Below are 17,745 nucleotides of genomic sequence, written 5' to 3' on the forward strand. Positions count from 1 at the left end.
CAGCCAGGGTCTACCTGCCTGTAGTGTGGGGCTCACGTTGCTGTCTTGTTCCTAAGGGTGCCACCAGAGACATTGTGCGCAGCCTTGCCAGCGTTAAGGTGTCCTGTGTCGGTGACATTCTCCTGGTCTAATAAACGAGTATAGCCTTACACTTACATTATCCACATTGTATGCCCTTTTCTAAGTCCAAATTCTACGCTTGTGGAATCTATACCACTGGGGTTTTTTTCCTTCTGAAAATTGTGACCCTTTCTACTTTTCCATAATTTTTAAAATACTATGAACAATGGTTCGATAAGCAAATCTGTAAGTTCTTTTAATATCATAAAATGTAGTTTTGTGGACCAGAATACTTGAGTGTTTGTAGAATGTCATGGTGTTTTTATTGCCTCCTTCATACCGTGACTAGTCACAAGTCTGTTGCCGTCATGTACGGACATACTATATAACAGAAAACTTACTTCAGAGCTCTGCCAGTGTGGCACAAAGGTCTTAATTAACTGGTAAAATGTCATGTTACCACAGTTTTAAAATAATTTTTGTTAGTTATCAAAACTTCCTTGTTTTGTCAGGTTCATAGCTCTTGAAATTCATACCATTTGAAAAATAGTAAGTCCTGATATGTATATTTTAGGAAAAGAAAGAAAAAGCACACCCTAATTTATTATTTGTTAATAAAATTGACTAGAATTCAAAATGATAAAAGCACATTTGGGGGGTTTTGACTGCAGTATTCACATTTTTCTATTACAAATTTGGTTATACTTTTCTACAGACACTAAATTTGTGTAAAGAACTCTGGGATAGGCTATTTCTGTCAACGAGATTCCAAAATTATAGACACTGATGTCAATGCAGATGAGGTTAGTCTAATTTGGTCAAGAGAGGGACATGCTGAGTCTCTATATGGATAGCTAAAGGCTATTGCCAAGATTGACAGGTGTCCTGTGGGTGGCAGAGAGCCCTAGGGATAAAATTTGCACTTGGATTGCTGCTCTGAGACACAGTGATCAAAGTCATATCTTTTCTTTCTATTGATCACACTCCTAAAATAGTGAGATCTGCCTTTAATACTTTAATTAAGATATTAGTTTTATAAGCCCCAGAAAGGTAAGAAGTTTTATACTTTCTTTTTATTGTATCAAGTTATTTTTTTTAAAGTGTAGTTGTATCCCATGCATTAATTTTTCTCGTATAATCAAGTGATTTTTTTTGTTACCCTGCCATGTTTTACTAAGGCTTGGAGACAGGTAGGAAATGTTAATGTGAAAAAATACATGAGTGTACAAGAGGCAACTATTTCTTTGTGGAATAATAAATTACATGATTTGATCTGGAAAGACTGATTTTTAGGAGAATTTTCTAAGAAATAAATATATATTATAAAGAAGTGTTCATATTAATTTGATCACAGCTGTTGGATTTTTTTTTAACCTTACTGAATTTTTGTTTTTGCTGAGAAATATCAGCCCTGAGCTAACATCTGTTTCCAGCCTTCCTCTTTTTTTTTTTTTTTTTTTACTTGAGGAAGATTAGCCCTGATCTAACATCTGTGCCAGTCTTCCTGCACTTTATATGTGGGTTGCCTCCTCAGCATGGCTGACGAGCGATGTAGGTCTGCGCCTGGGATCCAAACCCACAAACTCGAGCCACTGAAGTGGAGCGTGCCAAACTCAAGCACTGCACCATGGGGCTGGCCCCTGAAATTCTTTATTATTAAGAGAGGCCTTGTAACTTATCAAGATAAATTAGTAGTAAATATTTCATATCTCAAAATAAGAAAAAGTTATAAAGCCATTAAGTTCATGCCATTAAGAAAATTGTATACTGTTTTAAGAAAAATATATTCCCTGAGATTTTTGTAAGATTTGAGTGATGTAAATCTGTTATTAGCAAGGAAGGATCTATGATTTTAGACCTAAACTCAATAGCTATTTATATTCAAATAGGAAATTTTCTCATCTGGGAGGGCTGTGTCTTGATTGTCTCTATTTCAGTGCCAGACATACAGTTGAAATTTAAGAAGAGGATGCTGGGGGAACCATTTTAGGGAGCCAACCTGTTCACTCGTGTTAGAAATGACAGCCACGACCACAGCCCTCCGGGCTCAGAAGAGGTCTCTCGGGGCACTGGGCAGGTGCAGCGCAGGTTCCCTTCATGGGCCGTTGCAATTTCGGTGAAGCTCGAAGTTGAAGCAGCACCAGGGTGGTTAGATCATTATCATTCTTAAGTCTTAAATATTCTGATTCGTAAATAAAATTTATTGAGAGCCTACTATGAACAAGCTAGGTATTCTTTTATAGATGTTATTTAACTCCTGTGAAGGGGAGGAAAATAAGGCCCAGAGAGGTGGTGACTTGTCTGGCAGCACTCAGCTGTTGGCAGTAAGGCTGGGAAATAAACCCAGTGTCTTGACTCCAAACGCAGGGGAGTTTTGAGATGGTGGAAATAATCTTAACAGAAATTCATTTAAATGAGAGAACTTTGGGGACTGCCTTTCTTACTGTCTTTTTTTCTGTCTGTCTCAATTCTGATTTTTTTCCCCATCTTCTACTGTTCAATTCTTCTCTTTTAGGCTAAAAGAAAGTGCAGATTCTTGAGCTCACCATTAACCTAAAAGACATTTATAAAAATATTTAAGTACCAAAAATAAGATCATTGGTATTTGCTTCTCGAAACTTGGCTTTTAAGCAGCTGATTGGAAGGGAACTGTGAAGTATTCCTGGGCTAAGAATTGTGGTAATGGGCTGATTTGGAGTGTGCAAGCCAGGCCAGAGCAGCAGATAATGACCTCATTTTAGCCACTAGTCCAGGCCACACAGCCCCTTACTGATGACCACCAGCATTTCCCCTGAGAACTGGGCTAATATACATTCTGCTGCTCTGTCCTAATCCCGGGCATCCTTTGAGTTTGGTTACTGGAACCTTTCTGGAATGCAGAGAGTAATCGAAGACGCTGACGACCTCGTGTCACACGTGGTTTCATGACGAAATTAAAAAGTTATCTCTATTTGTGTGAAGATTAGCATTACAGTTTGTTAGTTTAGTCGTAAGAAGGGATGTATATAATGTAGAAAGTGTAGAGAGAAATTTATGGCCATGTGTTATGAATGGCTTCAGTTTGGGAAAATTTTGATTTAGACCTGTGAATTTAATTTATGCTTTATTTTGACAGGTCTAGAATTAACTTTTCTTTTAAATAAGCTCTTTGTACTGAAGATTGGACAATGAAAATAGCATTAGTATTTGAACTATTTGGTCTGTTTTCAAATATTTTAGAACCATCATTTGTGTACCGTTGACATGCAGATGACTTTGTCCACTCATGAGCTGCAGTGCATGACACAGTGCTGTCACAGCTAAAGTTAAACTTCTTCAGGTTGGCATTAGCTTTTAGGATGAAGATGAAATACCTTCACAGGCCCTCCGCTCTGGCTCTCCCATTTCTGCCTTCTAGCCTCCCCTGGTCTTCCCATTGCTTCTACTTACCCTACTTGCAGATCGTTTTTCCTGTCCTCTTTGTGTTCTTGCCCCTTCATTTCAGTTCCAGGACATTTCAGGGACTCTGGGAAGAAGTCCTTCACCTCTTAATGAGGTCAGAACTAGGCTTTGTTGGCAGGTCCTATCTCAGCTTCATTGTACTTCTTACAGTCGCAATTTTGTATTTATTTGCAGACTTTGTTTTGTGTAGACTCTGACTAAACGGTAAGCTTCACAAGGGCAGGAGCCATGTCTGGTTTTATGCAGTGATTATGCCCCTGGCATCTAGCCCTGGGCCTGGTACAAAGTAGCAGCTTCATAAATATTTGCTGAATACTTGAATACAAGTTTCATGAAAGGGTTTAATACTCCCTGCAGCCTGCTGGCTGCTGTGAGAGATGACGAAGATGGATGAACCTAGGCCCGCTTTGCTATTAGAGAGCCAAGAGAAGAATGAGACATGTACCAAAAATATTGTAATATAAGCTAGATTGCAGTTAGGGCTTGGAAATAATATGCTTTTAATTGCTTGAAAATGTGCTTTAGACTGGCCTTTGTCAATAAATCCAAAATGAGTGAATTATAATTTTAAATGGCACAGACAATATTTATGAAAGCCTCTAACGTTCATAAAGTTACCCTGACTCTCTAATGGAAATAAAAAGTTGAAGAAATTCACTGTTAAAAGTTGAAAAGATAGGATAAAATGCATTAATATTTTTGAACACCAAGACTTTACACCTGTAAAGCTGGTCTATGTTAAAGAAATTGTTAGTACTGCCAAATATTTTTTGAAAGTTGTTTCAAAGCACTCTGTTAGCATTAAGATTGTAGAAGTGTTTGGGGCTAGCCTGAGACCTCCTTCATATACGGTTTGGAAGACTGTCAGGGTAGCCCTCACTAAGGTATTTTTCCTTTCCTCTTCCCACATTGTTTACGCTGTTCTACCCAACCCTGGCTGTGGCAGAAAGCCCGCGCTGGGTAAGAAGGCTGGCTGGCAGCGCATTCTCAGAGCAGTCAGGTGATTGTTGTTTGAAGGCAGCTGCTTGAGGTTCAAGGCAGTCAGTGTCCCCTCTCTTCTGCCTCGGGACAGCTGGTTGTTTTCAAACGCCTAGCAAGTCTTCCATGCTCATTGCTCGCAGGGAGAGGAGGGAGATTATGCAGCGGGCTTTCGATTGATCCAATGGGAATTACATTGATCTGGTGCCTAGCCTTGGTTCTTATCAAGTGGCTCGCCTCTAAGGTAGGCCATCTTTATTTTTAGGATTGTGACATGAGTCATTAGTCTTTGTATTTGGTAGAATGAAATTGCTAGTTGAATTTCTTCTTCTTTTGCTTCAGTTTTTATTTCTCTGATTAAAAGGTATGAGTTTTACCGGTCAGCCGAAAAGCTAAAAATTACTGCATATAATTTTTCTTCTTCTCCCACCTTGTTCCTCCTTAGGGGCTTTTTATGGTATCATTCCCTGGTATCAAAGTAGCTTTCCTCAGTATCATTCCCTTCAGAAAGTTTTTATGATTAAAGAATTTCACTTTTAAGTTATAAAATTATTAAATAATTTAGACTTTAGTATACATGTTTTAAGCGTTCTCTTTTGGAGATAAAGAATTCACTATATATTTAAAGTATAATTATTGAGGAAGTCTAAACAACTATAAACTTTTTAAAAACTAAATACCATTTTCTATCATGTTCTCTTTTAAGGTCTTGCTGCTGCTAAAATGTATGCCTTACTTATAAGATACGGAAAAATGTACGATTATTATATAGCTGTTGTTTTCGAAGTTGAATTCTAAACATCAGGTTGTGAAATGCTTGGTAAACGTTAGCCATTTGCCATCTGGACGAGAGTCTTAAGCTAAAGTAGGAAATATTTAAGATTATACTATTTGAAATTATTATTCTATACTTGTATAAAAATGATTATATGTTTCATCCACCATGCAGCTTTTTTGTTCCTGTATTAAGAAATGGAAGAGTATTAATTTAAAATTTATAAGGTCATCACTATTTGCTAAGCAACACAAAGCTTTTATAAAGTTAAATTTCTTTTTCAAGCAAGATATTAATCCCTGATTATTTTTTTTTGCATTTAAGCATAATTGTCTCTTACTTGAGGTGGTCCTGTTTCTTAGTGAATATGATTGAAGAATTTTCTTAAAGAAAAACAATGTACTCAAATTTTAAAAACTTTTATGTTTTATAAGTTAAGAATTAATTTTGTTGCACTGACAGCTATTAACTTACTGTTTTTAAAGGATTAGCTTGCCAAGTTATTGAATGAAGGTCAAGTTAACATTAATAATGGAGTAGTTGAATTTTGGTTGTTTTCAGAGATTTTTTTCCACCAAAAAATTTAAATTGTTTTTAAACAAGAAGAATGCTAATATTTTAAGCTGGTGATTTAAAAAAAAATTATATTGTTTTCCTAGGGAGGAAGGATGGGAAGGATACTACTGTCAGTGGCTCAATGCAGTATGTGAATAGGCACGCACACGCAAGCATACTTTCCCAGCATACGTAAGATGAATATACTCTGAAAAAGCTCATTTTGCTGCATCAGAGAAAACTGCTTTCAGAACTTTGGGCTTCATCTTTTGTAGTATGTTACTATTTTTCGGTAATGTTACCAAAAAATTTATTTAGTGCTACTGTGTTTAAGCCCTTGGACCATCAGTTTACTGATTCACAAAATGGGGCCAGTAAAACCTACCTTGTTAGAGGTCTTGTGCGGATTAAGTGCGACTTTGTGTGAAAGCACCTGGAGCATTTCCTGGCATAGAGTAGGAGCTCAGCGACTATTAGTTAATATCTTATTACTTTTACCATGTAAGGGAAATACACATGCTTTTGCACAATGGATCATTTTAGAGGAAAACTTAAACAACAGCACTTAAAATATCTTTGCTCAGTTTTATGACATGTCTGTGTCTAAAAGTTATGTATTATTTGTGTGATATCGGGAACAACTTTGACGCCTTTTGTCATTTGCCTTGTAAGTGAAAGCTTTTGTGGAAGAATGATTCACCCTGATTCAGGGTGAGTGACTGTCTTACCAGGGCACTCACAACTCCTGTGAGTGTGGCACTGGGTCCTTTGGAACCTTACAGTTCAACTTGTTTGTGCTGCGGCTGTCAGTTTCTGGTCAGCCCAGCCTCGCCCATGTTTTGACCTATGCTAGTTTGCTTTACAAGCTGTTTCCAGGATGGCTAAATTAGAAAAGTCACGAGTGGAAGCTTCTCAGTTATTTCCATTCACTGGTGAGGTGAGGTGGGAATGTGGAACATAGCTCAGTGTTTTATGACTGACAGCGTGATGCAAGGTTTTGATTTAATTTGTTTTATTATTTCTATTAAAAATAGAATTTTACTAATATATGGCTTTTTAAATGATAATCTTTTAAAAATATGTTAAGAGATGTCCATGCTAAGTCTATGCTGCGGTGTTGGCATATAAACCACAGATAATTATTTTTTAAAATAACGTAATTCTAACATGGAAATCAAAAAATCAAGTGTTTATCATTACAGTTCATAGTTTATAGTGTATTTTCCCAAAATGAGTTACTTCAGACTATTCTCCCTAGATTGTTTATTGAGAGAATTTAATAATAATAATTTTAATCTTGGTCTGTGAGGAGATAGATGAACAAATTATCACTCAGTATGTATTTGTTGATGGGTTCCAGATATATATTTTAAAGTTCACTCTTTAAAAAATGTTTTTGGTCTCATTTGGATTTATTTCATGAGTTGAGTCTTGTAGTTTAGTATTGCATTTAAGTTAAGTATTTATGGGCCAGACTTACTTAAATTAGTAATGAATAGAATATTCATAAATAGAATATTGAATATTTTGCACATCCCTACTTAATTTAATATATGTTTAAAATTGAGTTCTACTCTTTTTGCCAGGTTTTCATGATTAGCTAATACAAACCCTACCATTTTAATAGCTAAATCAGTGCCTTTATAAATGTCTAAAATGACTGCCTTAAAATAAATTTGGTATGTTATAGTTATAAATTAGATTATGTTCGTTACCTAGTTTTTTGTTGTATTTTTTGGTGAGGAAGACTAGCCCTGAGCTAACACCTGTTCCAGTCTTCCTCTATTTTGTATGTGGGTCACCACCACAGCACTGCTGATGAGTGGTGTAGTTCTGTGCCTGGGATCCAAACTCGTGAACCTGGGCCACCGAAGCAGGGTGTGTTGAATTTAACCACTATACCTGGGGCTGGCCCTTCAAAAATGTATTTTAAAATCTGCTCTCTTTCAGTGGCACCCTGTTTTTTGTTTTATGGATTTAATGTCTTCTCATTTTCTTTGAGTACACTGATTACATTTTTTTAAAAAATTTTCTTATTTCTTGCTGGCCTCTGGGTCGTTTGGTTTTTCATTTTGTTCCATTTATTTCCAGCTAGTGGGTTTCTTCAAATATCTGATGATTCTTCTCTTCTTATTCATTCATGTTTAAGTGAAGGGGATAGTAAAGTAGTTGGGGCATATCTGTTCTTCTGTTTACCTCTGCAGAAGATGTCTGCCCACGTGGGCTTGTCTAACTTAGTCCGGCCGATTAAATTTCCACCTTCTGTGTGTTCTCACTCTGTATTCACTTTTATGGTAGTGCTTGACTATAGTATTATAATTGTCTTTCTCACAACTAGAGATTTCAAGAGCAGATGCCATATCTACTTTCATTTTGTATATCTAACTTCTCTTGCACAGTGTTTCACAAATAATAAATAATAAGCACGTTTGTTGACTTGAATTTTATATCACATTTAATTGTCATGCATTAAAAATGTGTGTATTTTTTTTCTAGAGGCGTGGAGCTATTTCCTATGACAGTTCTGATCAGACTGCATTGTACATTCGTATGCTAGGTAAGCCTTATTTGTTTTGTACCAATATCAGTTAATTTTGTTACTATCTTCTGTTATTTGATATTGAGATATCTTTCATTATGTAGCTTTTCATTGGGGTTTGCAGCAGAAATAATCTATTACTTTGAAGTTTAGAGTCTAGAAACCAATATTGAATGTGATGTGAAAAAAATAGCATTTTAGAGTTACAGGTAATTGAGAAATCTCTGGCTTAATAACTGGGACTCTGTAATAGGTACACAATTTTAAATTGCATGCTGGGTATTCTTCATAAAAAGAGTCTTAGATTTGTAAAGTCGCTAAATACTAAAGAGATGTCCAAGCTGACGTGGACAAAGATGAGGCCATGAAATATCTCATCAGAGAGTCCTGTCACTGGATGTATTTTGTTCTCAGTGGGCTGGCGGGATAGACTGTTTATCTACTTCTGGTCTCGGTTCTTAAATTTTTAGTGTATTACTCAAGTCCACAAGGTAAAATGAATTTAGATGTGTATATAGGTATAATTTTCTTTCTCTCTCCCTCTGTTTGCCAGATTTATCTCTTCATCCACACACTCCTTGATCCCTTGTACTTTAATTCATACTATGAAAAATGTACTTTTAATATTCCAATAGGCACTTTCACTCATCTGTTCTTAGTGGAATTTTCCATGACTACTGTCCTCATGCGCAGAATTCCTCCCTTAACTTCTATGATATTGAGCCATCTTTATTCTTCACTACTTCTGGGGTTTTTTGTTTGTTTGTTTTTTGTTTTTGCCTCTCTCACTAATTGCTTTTCATACTCTTAAGCCTGAGTCTTGTCCCATGTCCTGTTTTTCCTCTTCTTCCCTTTTTCCCTCTTTAGTTAACTTGTGTGTCTTACTTGCCTCAGTTCCATTCTACTCTAGTACATATATTTCCTCCACAAATGTTCAGCCTTTTCCTCTTTACTGTCTCCATCTCTCTCTGCAAACATGTTCAGGATTCTGCTCTCCTTAAAGCAGAGCTTTAGACTCTTTTTTTTTTTTTTAAACTCTGTAGAACATCTTCAAATGGGTGTATAATGGGTACTTCACATTTAACATGTCTATTAAAAGATTTGTGTTCCCCAGTTCTGTTTATTTTGCAGTCTTTTGCCATCAGAAAATGTAACTCCATTCTTCTGGTTGTCACGTCAAAAATTTTGGAGTCATTCTTGACTCTTATTTCTTATACACTTTATGTCTACTTCATCAGCAAATCCTTTCGGTGGATACCTTCCATTTATATCCAGAATCTCACTACCCCAGTGCTGTTACCATCTCCATCTAAGCCATAGTGGGTTTTTTTTTATTAACTGTAGTCACATTGTTGTACATTAGATCACCAGAACTTAACTTGCATAATTGCAATTTTGTACCTCTTGACAACATCTCCCCTTATCCCTCTCCCCCCAGGCCATAGTGTTTGTCTTGTTTATTGCACTTACTCCTTAATGGTCTCTCTGCATGTACCTTTGTGCCTCTACTTGATTCTAGTTTACGCTTTCAGAGTGAACCTTTTCAGATATAAGTTAAATCAATCTCAGTCCTCTGTTCAGAATCCTCCAGTGGTTTTCTATGTTAGAGTAACAGCCAAAGCTACTATAATGGTCCACAAAGCTTCAACATGATCTGACCTACCACGTTTCTGACCTCACCTCCCACCAGTTCCTCTCACTCACCTTACTCCAGCCATGCTGGTCTCTTTGCTTGACCTTGAGCATGCCAATCATGCTCCCATCTCAGGGTGTTTATACTTGTTCTTCCTTATGCTTGGAAGCCTCTTCCTCTAGAGAGCCATATGGCTCACTGTCTCGCTTCCTTCTGGTCCCTGCTAAGATGCCTCCTTTTCAGTGAGGCCTTCTTTGACCACACTAATGAATCACTCCTCCCTCCCTGTTCCTCTTACCTTGCGTTAGTTTTCTCCATATTACTTATTACCATCCTCCATAGAATGAAATTATTATTTGTTTTATTATTTGTCTCACTCTATGAAAGGATAAGCTTCATGAAGACGAGGACTTTATGTATTTGGCTCATTGCTGTATTTCTAAGACCTCACATGTAGTGGGTGCTCAGGAAACGTTTGTTGCTGAGTGGGGAAATTAGCACATGAGAGAAGTAACTTAGCATTGTGGGATGGACTCATGGTAGATAACTGGATCCTTGAAGGAAATGATGGCCTTACTTAGGGAAGCAAAGAGTAAGCAGGAAAGCCTTCTAGGCAAGCCAAGTTGCATGAGCACAGGGATAGGCACTGTAGAGTTAAAGGTTGTGATCTTGGAGGCTGTGGGAGTACAGTCGTGTGCTGCATAATGACATTTCAGTCAATGATGGATCACATATATGACAGTGGTTCTGTAAGATTAATACCATATAGCCTAGGTGTGTAGTAGGCTGTACCATCTGGGTTTGTGTAAGTGCACTCTATGATGTTTGCACAATGATGAAATCGCCTAACAACACATTTCTCAGAGCGTATCCCCGTTGTTAAGTGATGCATGACTGTATAGTGGGAAAGGTGCTGTCTTTGGAGCCCACAGAGCTGGTTTCAAATCCTCACTCACCCTTTGTACTAACTTTCTGGTTTAGGCATGCTACTTAACTTCTCAAAAGCTCAGTTTCTCCGTCTGTAAAATGGGAGGTTAAGATTCCTATCTCTTAGAGTTGATTAGAGAATTAAATAAAATAATGCCTATGAAACACAAAAAGAGTATCTGGTACATGGTTGCAGTGGTTGTGTTGTTGTATGGAGAAGTAGATCTGAAAGTCAGATGGATACATGTAGGAACAGTACTGAACGTATCAAGACCAAAGTCTAAGACCCAACTAAAGGCCTTGAGCATACCCACTGTCAGTGAGAAAAGAGAAGATTGATAGAATTAAACATTGAAGGCAAACTTCGAACATTTAACTTTTCTGTTACATTTTAAAAAATAATGAACTACTTGAGAATAAATAATGTATTTTCTATTTTTTCCTATCCCTATAGCTTGTAGTATAGTGCTAGGCACACAGTAGACACTTAATAAATAAGATATTAGGTTGGATTGTCATACACTTGAATCATCTTTCAGAAAGCTAACTTTAAAATATAGATTTTAATAATAATTATTATTATTGTAGGGGTAAATTAAAAAAAAAAAAACTCCTCGTCTAGCCTTACAATTCAGTACTGAAAATTTGTAAACCTCTTCAGATACGTTAGCTCCTAACTACTTATTCCATTTATATCATTAATGGGCCATTACTTACGAATGTGATACCACAGAGACTTTTGTTGCATATAGGAGCTTCTTCCCAAATGGCAGCCTTCTAAACTTATGTCTTGTTCTTGATTCTGTACAGGAGATGTACGCGTAAGGAGTCGAGCAGGATTTGAATCAGAAAGAAGAGGTTCTCATCCGTATATTGATTTTCGTATTTTTCATGGTAAGTCTTGGCAGATACAATATCTCTCATAGACTTTCAGTAAACTTCATATCTTCATAAAAGTACATACTTTTCCAAGGGAAAAAGAATACAAGAATAAACCATATTATGTTTGGAATGTTTTAGAAACACTGGATCATGATAAATAACACTTTATTCCTAGATAATGTTAGTAAATGTTTAGAGGCAATTAGAATTGTGAAGTCTTAGAATATGAAATCTGATATAGTTTTTCTTCTCCTTTCTAATTTAAATGTGAAATTACTTTGGTACATTTTTTTCTTTTTTAAAAATACATATATTTTTCTAAAAGTTGTTGTATTCCAAATGTTTTGTCTTCACTACTCCAGATAAAATATTTTTGTGCAAATGACATTTTATAAAGGTATTTTATAATTAACAAGGTGTATCTTTTTGATTTATTTGAAAATACACGTTACATTTAAAGATATTCCATAGTATGCATATTTTGAAAACAATATTGTATGGGTCTAACCCATAATGGAGAAAAGGGAAAAAAATAGAACTTCTAAAACCCTTAAATATTAAACACATTAAATCTGTTTTGGAGGAGTTCTACTTTTGGTAATGTTGGATAAAGTATTTAGATTAACACTCTAATTTTAAAAAATTAGAAAAACTGGAAAAAATATAAAAAATATATGTTTGAGTATATCAGAATGCTATTAAGGCAGAGAGGGGAGCCTGGCATTTCAGGTTACTGTTCCCCTTAGTAGCATCTGCTGATTCTGGGAAAGGTGGATCAGAAGCTGAACAGAGATTCTAATGGACACTTAAGGCTAGAAAAACAAAAACAGGTGTTTATAGCTCACCAAGGTTGGGGGATTGCTCCTAGTAAATCCTCTATGCTTAAGTTGGAAGTCCAAAGCGCTGTAGTTTAGAAAGAAACCCCAATTTTGAAATATCTCAATGAATGATTAGATTAAGGTGGTCTGTAACTTTAGTACCAGATGGGACTACGTCAAACTGAAAGGTTTTTTGCACAATGAAGGAAACCATCAGCAAAACAAAAAGAACCTGCTGATTGGGAGAAGATATTTGCAAATGATGTATTCGATAAGGGGTTAATATCCAAAATATATAAAGAACTCATACAACTCAATATCAAAAAAAGAAACAGTCTGGGGGCTGGCCTGGTGACATAGCAGTTAAGTTCACATGCTCTGCTTTGGCAGGCCAGGGTTTGCCAGTTCAGATCCCAGGTGCAGACCTGTGCACCACTTAAGCCACTTTGTGGCAGGTGTCCCGCATATAAAATAGAGGAAGATGGGCACAGGTAATAGTTCAGGGACAATCTTCCTCAGCAAAAAAGAGGAGATTTGGTGGCAGATTTGAAGTCAAAGCCAATCTTTCTCAAAAAACTCCTCAAACAATCTGATTGAAAAATGGGCAGAGGACCTGAATAGGCATTTTTCATGACCAACAGGTATATGAAAAGATGCTCAGCATCACTAATCATCAGGGAAATGCTAATCAAAACCACAGTGAGATATCACTTCACACCTGTCAGAATGGCTATTATCAAAAAGGCAAGAAATAAGTATTGGTGAAGATATGGAGAAAAGGGAACCCTTTGCGCTGTTGGTGGGAATGTAAATTGGTACAGCCACTATGGAAAACAGTATGGAGGACCCTCAAGAATTAAAAGTAGACCTACCATATGATCCAGCAATTCTGCTTCTGGGTATTTATCCAAAGAACATGAAAACACTAATTTGAAAAGATATACGCACACCATTCCTTGCTGTGTTATTTACAATAGCCAAGATATGGAAACAACCTAAGTGTCCACAGATGGATGAATGAATAAAGAAGATGTGCTCTGTGTGTGCGTGTATGTATGTATGTATACAATGGAACACTACTGAGCCATAAAAAAGAATGAAATCTTGCCATTTGTGACAACATGGATAGACTTTAAGGGTATTATGCTAAGTGAAATAAGTGATGGATAAAGTCTAATATCATGATTTCACTCCCATGTGGAATCTAAAAAAAATGAACAAATAAAAACTCATAGATACAGAGAACAAATTAGTGGTTATCAGAGGGGAAGGGGATTGGGGGATGGGCAGAATGGGTGAGGGGATCAACTGTGTGGTGATGTATGGTGATCACCCTGTAGTATATATAGATGTTGAATCATAAAGCTGTTTACCTTAAACTTATACAATAAAATTTTTTTTAATAGGCTAGAAAAACAAAAATAGGTGTTTGTAGATCACCAAGGTTGGAGGATTGGTCCTGGTAAACTCTCGGTGCTTAATTTGGAACCTCAAAGTGCTATACTTTAGAAATAAATCCCAGCTTTGAAATACTCAATGATTAGAATAAGGTGATGTGTGACTTTAGTACCTCTAGCTACCTGCTAGAAGTAAATCTTAATTCTCTTTGGGGGAAGGTGACATTACTCTGTCTCAAGTTGCGTCTAAATTTTTTTTTTTTTTTTTTAAGGCTTGGCAGCTGGGCTAACAACTGTTGCCAATCTTTTTTTTTTTTTTTTTTTTCCTGCTTTATCTCCCCAAACCTCCCCTGTACATAGTTGTATATCTTAGCTGCAGGTCCTTCTAGTTGTGGGATGTGGGACGCTGCCTCAGCATGGCCTGACAAGCAGTGCCATGTCCGCGCCCAAGATCCGAACCCTGGGCTGCCGCAGCAGAGTGTGCGAACTTAACCACTTGGCCACGTAGCCGGCCCCGCATCTAAATTTTTTATATGCAGTATCATGCACTGAATTAAAAATGGCATAAGGAACAAGACAGTGTTACAAAAAATGAGGAGGAAACTACAGACAATAGAAATATCCACAGGAAATTCTAATAATGGAATTATTGTCCATGGTCTTTAAAATAACTAAATGTAGTTATGTTGACAGAAAAAAAGAGACAGGATTGAGGATTTCAGTAGAGAACTGGAAATGGTAAAAAAGAACCAAATGGAAATTATAAGACTGAAAAAATACCATACGTTAAATAAGTACTCATTGGAGATGATTTTAACAGGAAATAAGACCAAAATGAAGAAAGAATTAGTGAATTGGAATATAGGTCAGAAGAAAATATTTAGAATGAAACACAATGAGGCAAAAGATAGGAAATACAAAAGAGACATATGGAATATGTTCCAGTTATCTATTGCTCTGTACCTGTCAAGAATTGTGAAGGGTCTGAGATTTTTACCTTGTAAGTTAACCTGTTACTGCTTTGTGGCTGCTGAGAGAAGACACAAGGCTCATGGGTCAGAGACAGTATTTCACTTTATTATTCATAGCACAGCAAGCAACGTAAACATCATAATGTGTCAGTTCTTCCAGTGCTACAGCCCCCCACTCACCCAGTGTTCCACAGAGACAACACAGAGGGATTTATGTAGATACAGTGCACACATCTGAGGAAGAGTGAGCTTGGAGAATTTACCCCTTTTGTGGTAAGACTACTCTTTGTTCTGTTACTTATCATTCAAGGTTGCTAGCTGCAAACACACTCCTGAGAAATGGCCCAGGTCGAGGTTGATCAGGGCTTGGTGTTCTTGACACACCCAGCAAGTATATGCAGCGATGCTTGGGGCCTCTTTGGAGAGTTACCCCTTTCAATAGTAACAACTGACCCCAAAACTTACTGGCATAAAACGACAACCCTTTTTTATGCTTGTGATTCTGAGGGTTAGTAATTCAGTCAGGGTATATCAGGTTTAATTTGACCCCTTAATCATATCATACATGAAAAAATCAAATTTTCGTGTTTTAAGTTTGCCAAACTATGCTGATAAGTCAAATAAGATGAGGAATGAGAATTGATTTAGCAATATGGAGGTGGTGGTAGGGGAAACTTGGTGATTAGAATGAAGTTAAGAGAGAACAGAAGAGAGGAATTAGATTTAGCAAGTACAGACAACTCCATTAGAGACTTTTGCTGCGAGGAAAAGGAAAGAAAGAGAGACAGCTAGTGGGGGAAGTAGGAGCACTAAAGCTAGAATTTACTAGCAGAGCTAGAAAACAAAAAGACCTGACCACCTGGAAATTTTTAAAGTTCTGAAATATTTCTTCAGAAGAGGAAATGGAAACTGATTTTGTGGACTGTAAAAAAAAAAAAAAAAGGTAATTAAAGACTATATTAAAAACCTGTGAAATTCAGTTAAAGCAGTGCTTACAGGAAAATTCATAGCATTAAAAATATATTAATAAATGAGAAAGAATGAAATAAGTGAATTAAGTAGTCAAAACTCAAGAAGTTAGAAAAAGCATAACAAAGTACACCTAAGAAAAGGTGAAGAAATCAATTAGTAAATATAAAAAGCAGAAATTAATTAGAGAACTAAAATAAAAATAAACTAAATAGAAGCTGATTATAATAAAATAGGTAAACTGGTGGCTAACTTAATCAGTGGAGTAAATTGAGTTAAGATGAATTTTCAGAATAAAAAATAAGGGGAAAGCTAACAAATATAAAGGAAATTAAAGAATAAAAAAGACTACTTTGCTTGACTCTAAAAATATATTTGAATACGTGTATGATCCAGATAATTTTCTTGAAAATTATAACTTGTCAAAACTGAATGCAGAAAAGAAAAGATAGGTAAACTAAACCAGCAATACTCAAAGTGTGGTCTGGGATCCTCAAAACCCTTTCCGGGCTCCGTGAGGTTAAAACTATTTCCGTAATAATACTGAGACAGTATTTGCCCTTTTCACTCTCATTCTTTCTCAAAGGTGTAGAGGAGTTTTTCAGAGGCTACATGATGTGTGATATCTCCAGACATTAAAGAGATTTGTAAAAAATGTAAAACAGTGACATTCTCTGGATTAATTTTATTTTTTGTTTAGGAAAACAGAGGTTTTTTTTAAATAAAAATGTTATTTATGTTGACATGTTATGGGTTTGTTATGTTATTTTTTTTTTTACTTTTTTTAGAGCAGTTTTAGGTTCAGAACAAAATGAAGAGGAAGGTCTCCCACATCCCTCTGCCCCACACATGCATAGCCTCCTCTATTATCAACGTCACTAACCAGTGTGGTACATTTGTTCTAATGGCTGAACCTAGATTGACACGTCGTAATCACCCAAGTCCATAGTTTACATTAGGGTTCACTCTTCATGTTGTACGTTCTGTGGGTTTGGACAAATGTGTCATGACGTGTCTCCATCATTATAGTATCACACAGAATATTTTCACTGCACTAAAAGTCCTCTATGCTCCACCTATTTGCCCCTCCTTCCCCCAACCCCGGGCAACTCCTGATCTTTTTCTTTCTTCTATAGCTTTGCCTTTTCCAGAATGTCATGTAGTTGGAATTATACAGTATGTAGCCTTTTCAGATTGGCTTCTTTTACTGAGTAATGTGCATTTTAGGTTACTCCTTGTCTTTCATGACTTCATAGGTCATTTCTTTTTAGCACTGAATAATATTCCATTGTCTGGATGTGCCACAGTTTATTCATTCATTCACCTACCGAAGGACGTCTTGGTTGCTTCCAAGTTTTGGCACTTAAGAATAAAGCTGCTACAGACATCTGCGTGCAGGTTTGTGTGTGGACATAAGTTTTCAGCTTTTTGGGGTAAATTCCAAGGAGCCCTATTGCAGGATCATATGGTAAAGTAGGTTTAGTTTTGTAAGAAACTGCCAAACTGTCTTCTGAAGTGGCTGTACCATTTTGCACACCTGCCAGCAGTGAATGAGAGTTCCTGTTGCATCATATCTTCATCAGTATTTGGTGTTATCAGTGTTTGGATTTAGCCATTCTAGTAAGTGTGTAGCAATAATTAATTAATTATTAATTAATTTTTCAGTTCCCTGTGGAGCATCTTTTCATATGCTTATTTGCTGTCTGTATATCTTCTTTGGTAAGGTGGCTGTTAAGGTTTTTAACATTTTTTAATCAAGTTGTTTTCTTATTGTTGAATTTTAAGAGTTCTTCCTGTATT

At 36.4% G+C, this 17,745-nt stretch overlaps 1 protein-coding gene across 8 annotated transcripts in view; it reads left to right on the top strand.

Annotated features, from left to right (window-relative positions):
• The window catches only part of PDE7A (phosphodiesterase 7A), a 124,307-nt gene that overhangs the window by 58,836 nt on the left and 47,726 nt on the right, over positions 1-17,745 (top strand). For 6 of the 8 annotated variants that reach the window (XR_011543379.1, XR_545263.2, XM_070631575.1 and 3 more), the window contains 2 exons: positions 8,306-8,366; positions 11,719-11,802. Coding sequence is in view for 5 of the 8 variants with exons in the window: in XM_070631575.1 (XP_070487676.1) it covers positions 8,306-8,366; positions 11,719-11,802 (145 nt within the window). In the remaining 3 variants the exon portion in view is untranslated. Of the gene's footprint in view, positions 1-4,490; positions 4,724-8,305; positions 8,367-11,718; positions 11,803-17,745 lie in introns of those variants that run through there. The other 2 variants (XR_011543380.1, XM_008522493.2) reach the window with 1 other exon arrangement.

The sequence above is a fragment of the Equus przewalskii genome, chromosome 8, assembly GCF_037783145.1.
Source record: "Equus przewalskii isolate Varuska chromosome 8, EquPr2, whole genome shotgun sequence".
NCBI lineage: Eukaryota > Metazoa > Chordata > Mammalia > Perissodactyla > Equidae > Equus > Equus przewalskii.